At 40.7% G+C, this 4,776-nt stretch overlaps 1 protein-coding gene across 1 annotated transcript in view; it reads right to left on the bottom strand.

Moving 5' to 3' along the window:
- Positions 1 to 187: 187 nt before the first annotated feature.
- The window catches only part of selenoi (selenoprotein I), a 9,353-nt gene continuing 4,764 nt past the window's right edge, over positions 188 to 4,776 (bottom strand). Inside the window, exons 4-10 of the mRNA XM_035678781.1 lie at positions 4,348 to 4,422; positions 2,293 to 2,555; positions 1,549 to 1,657; positions 1,418 to 1,466; positions 1,147 to 1,327; positions 829 to 1,008; positions 188 to 253 (exon numbers count right to left, since the gene is read on the bottom strand). Of these exons, the coding sequence (XP_035534674.1) occupies positions 188 to 253; positions 829 to 1,008; positions 1,147 to 1,327; positions 1,418 to 1,466; positions 1,549 to 1,657; positions 2,293 to 2,555; positions 4,348 to 4,422 (923 nt within the window). The remainder of the gene's footprint in view (positions 254 to 828; positions 1,009 to 1,146; positions 1,328 to 1,417; positions 1,467 to 1,548; positions 1,658 to 2,292; positions 2,556 to 4,347; positions 4,423 to 4,776) is intronic.

Genomic DNA, 4,776 nt, shown 5'->3' with positions numbered 1-4,776 from the left:
TGTGTGTGTGTATGTGTGTCTGGGGACAGTGGAAAAAAAGGGCCACAGTTTATTCCACTTGCAGTGTCCTCATGAATGGAGGGCAGGGGATGAGGTTTCCGTGGTGATGAGAGTGAAGTGTCGATAAGCCGAGGAGAGGAGGAGCCTAAACCTCAGCTTCTTTCAAGCCGATTCGTTCCTCCTCCTGTCAGTCACTGTTGGGCTTTTTCAGGGAGAAGGCGAGGATGTTGAAGTGGCTGCTGAGCTGTTGTACCTAGCGATGGAAAAAACATTGTTTTATTGGAGATGTTCAAATTCTAATGTGTATAACTTTCAACATTTAGCAGCTCAGGACCAACACATGTAATTCTGTCTCTGATTTTGAAGCACAGGGAATTGAAGTAGTATTACTACACTTAGACGTTGGACAGTTAGATAAGAGGGTGGATATGACTCGCATATCTGTCTGTTAAATACAATTCTACAGCCAGCAGCAGGTTAGCTTAGCTTAGCACAAACACTGGAAATGAGAAAACAGTTAGCCTGGCTCTGTCTAAAGGTAACAAAAGTTAATTAATTAACACGCTGTATCTTGTTTATTTAACCCGTAGTATAAAAACATCTTTTTGCAGTAGGTCATGTGCAAGATTGCCCGGAACCAATCCAGTAGGTTACCACTACTACCACTATGGTGGTGCTGGTAGGTAGACTTTGTCACCTTCTGACAGAGCCAGGCTAGCGGTTTCCACTGTAATATTAATATAAGCCAGCCGGCTGCTATTTGTAGCTACATATTTATTGTGCATTTTTTATTTCTTTATTTTAAAGAGGTACTGTGTGTGCTCTTACCACTGATACACCGTAGTGTATGTGCGCTAGTATGACAGCAGCTGTCCACAGATACAGGAGCACGGTCTCGTTGCCGACCACCCCGGTCACCGCTAACAAAACCACCGGCGCCATGGGCAGCAACAGCCAGCTCAGTGCCTGGCAACGTGTGTTACTCATCTGACACACAATCAGCTTACACTGCAAGATAAGATACAGACATTCACACATGAATAAATGTACATTATAACCTAAATACAGACATGTATGTATTGTGTGGCTGTCGAAAGCACAAAAAGAGTAGTGGCGTATGTGTGTTTAAAATCAGCAGGTGCTCACCGTGACATTAGCGAAGGCTGTCCCCACCATGAGGTAGAAGACCCTGGGCTGCAGCTCGAGGATCTCGGATGGAGAGTAGACCACCCAAGTTGTGGACAAGACAAAGAGGAGGACAGGAGAAAGGAAGGGAAGGAATGCTTCGTACAGGCTGCTGTGCTTCAGAGTGTTACTGCGGTAAGCTCTGCCAAACCACAGAGGGTCAAGAGTTCAGAGCGCTGTGTGAAATAATAATACTACAATGTAATAAAACGCTAATGAAAAGTTGACTTACTTCAGGACATTGTAGAGGCTCATGGGTAAGGTCACAGTGAAGGAACAGGCTGGGAATAAAAAAAGAAGTAAATTATTGTAGCTGCTTGAGCTAGTGAATGAATGTACACAGTGTGACCAATCACAGCTCACCGATGATCATAAAGGTGAAAAGGTCTCTGTAGAGGAAGTGCCAAAAGACCGGCTTGTACCACGTTTCCACGCCGACCACAGCAGTGACCAAGTAAACGAGGGATATGGTCTGGAAGGAGACGAGACCCAAGGCATCAAGTCATTAGGAGGTTGTTACGTCAGTGTTGACCATTTGTTAAACCCCTCCCCCAAACAGTGACTTCCATTCGCTGCATACATTGGTTAGTCCTCCTCATAATAGCCTTCTGACTTTTAATGTTGAAAGTGAACATTACATTTTTGTGAATTAAGACTTATATTATATTATATTATATATATATATAATATAATATAATATAATATAATATAATGGTGTTTCTTTATTTATGGGTCTTCTTTACGGATCATTAAGTGGCGAGGATGCTAATTCATCACCTGCATCTTTAAGATCCCTTTTACCTTTCTCATTTGAAAACCGCTCAGCTGGAAACAATCAAAATGCAGCCAGAGACTGCATTTTCAACTAACTCTAATGTCAGCTAGCTAGCTACAGCTGATAAAGTCGGCTAGCAACAAGCGGCATTTCAGCCAACAAAAACTGACTGCCAGAGAGCTTGGTTTGACGCACTGAGAGAACGTTAAGCTTGACTGTGGTTGCAACAGTTCCTACAGGGTCAGGGATTAGCAAATGGTCAATTAACTAGCTGTGGATTTCATCTTATTTCACGTCTAGGTCCATGTGTACGCGTTTGTGTGGGTCCTTACCACTTGGCTGATATCGTATCCCCAGGGCAGAAACAAGATGCCAGTGTTATATTTCTCCCAATGAGACAGAATGAACGAGAACAGCACCACCCACAGGATGTAATACAGTGTGGCCACGCCCACGCCACTTTCCCCTCGACCAAATATGGAGTAGACAGTGGCCACAAAGAAGATGCAGGCCCAACTGTCCAGGCCATGGTCAAACAGCTCCCCTAGTGGTGTGGATGAATTGGTGCGACGAGCCTGTTTACCATCAACACCATCTACACATTAAAAAAAAAAAAAAAGACACAGATCATTACATACAGTTCACGTTTGTGTTTATATAGCAACACATAAACATATAAAGATGTTCTTTTTTGAACGTCTTCCATTTCCACTCCAAATCTGCTGCCCACACTCACATAACTGTACAAAGTCCACATTCCTGCTGCCCACCACTGAGTTTACTGTCAGAGAAACTGATCTGGACTACACTCATTTCATCCACACATGGAAGTATTCTGCAAACTCACCCTCATATGAAAATGCCATATGGAAAGTGATTTCATTTTAAATGGTTCACAAAATTGTCAGCCAGCTTTTAAACTGACTTTAGTCTGGTTCACAGAGTACATTTCTACACACGAATAAAAACACAAACAGAGAAGGAATTTGACAATAAAATGAATCTGTATTTATTTGGCTGCAGAAAGATTCACTGACTAACAGCCTGGGGAAAAAGTTGAGGGCATCTATATGGTATTTATATGACTAAGTGCCTTTGCAACTCTTAGTGAGCGTGCTATAAACAAGTTTAAAGATCACATTCAGTTCGCCTCTCTAACACTTCTATTAGAATTCCTATAAGCTACTGATGAGAGGCATTATTCAGGAGCTCTTAGTCAGGAAAACTGTCCAAACACGTACCAACATTTATTATGCATAATGTTACACCTTGTTGTGTAAATGCTGCTCTTGTGTTGTGATCAATACAGTTTGAAGCACTGGGGTGGAGAGTAAGGGGAGTGTGGCACAGTCACATTAGTATTTAATAACTAATTACGTAAATTACGATCTCCATTAAATGTCTTGGATGATCGCACCAAATGGTGAACATTCATCAATTTATGCTGCATTCAAATGGATTCAGACTGACGGAAGACAGACAGCACCTTAATCAGCATGGGAAAAGCAAACAAACCATCCGCTAGAATGGCAAGACTGCAAAATGACACACACAACAATATGTTGCTGGGGTGATGTCATATAATAAAAAATAAAAGGTAATAAAATATATATATTAAAAAAATTAAATTTGAATTATTACATGCATAGTATCTTAAGTAATTTAGCAATTATTAATATCTTATGTCCAAAAATATTTTCTCCTTGTGTGAGGGAGTAACTAACTCCAGTTTTAAATTCTGGTGCGGAGGACGGCAAAAAGTTAAAATAGTTTAACTTTGGACCAACAATGCCACCTACTGTTGGTGGATGAGAGCAGAAAGGTAAACTCAGAAAATACCTGCAACACTAACATGGCATCCGGTTTGCCGTCTACTGTTTACCGGAATCCATGTGAATGCAGCTTATGTGGAATATAGCTTTTCATTTAAACCTGGAGCACATATTACACATTAACAGCTTTAAATGTCTTTCTTGAGGGTCTGTAAACAGTAGTTGTTGGAACAAGGCAGAGTGTATCTAATAAATGACCCCTACCACATTTCAATGCCTACTTCTCCCACCTTGTTTCCTGTGCGACACACACTTAAGGTGGCCATTTCATTAAAGAAATCTGAATTTTTTAGTTAAAAAGTCTGATTACTACATCAAATGTACTACCATAACACTAAATGCAGACTGGATATCTTTGAAGTTCTTACAGCTCAAATCACATACTGCATGTTTATTTTTTTTTACATTTACACAATATACTGAGGATTTTCCCCCCATGCTGGTGGTGGACAGAGTCACTCTACAGAATACATTCCATTAGGAAGAATTTCCCTTGAGCCTCTCGAAAAGTCAGAGATAAAACAACACACATGGGATGCAGGGGTTAGGACTCACCCAGTGTATAGGCCAAGAAGTTGAAGATCCCTGCAGCAACCCAGACCCAGCTAGGCACGTGTTCATGTCCTGCAGCTGAGACACAAATAATGTAAATATGCAGCACATCACACCACACAGAGAAAAGCCACAGACAGCCGAATGAATTTTCAATTCAAATACAAATTTCCTCAGGGTTTGGTTAGAACTTATCTAATCTAAAAATGGAAATGCAGAAACAACTGTATGGAGCAAGAACTGCTGAGGAGAATACTTTTAGGTGAACTATTAACATGTGTGCATCATTTGGTTGAGCTATTCTTGTAAAGACTTGACAGCAAATATTCTTGTGAGTAGGGATGGAATGATACGACATTATTGCTTTTTTAATAAAGCATACAAAGTATGATCTTGTCTTTCTGTAAGGTTTTATTCAAGTCATCCATGAAT

The sequence above is a fragment of the Morone saxatilis genome, unplaced genomic scaffold (assembly GCF_004916995.1).
Source record: "Morone saxatilis isolate NCDOM2014 unplaced genomic scaffold, NCSU_SB_2.0 Contig7, whole genome shotgun sequence".
NCBI classification, from domain to species: Eukaryota; Metazoa; Chordata; class Actinopteri; family Moronidae; genus Morone; species Morone saxatilis.
The sequence above is the reverse complement of the archived record's forward strand: the minus strand, read 5'-3'. Positions and strand labels throughout refer to the sequence as shown.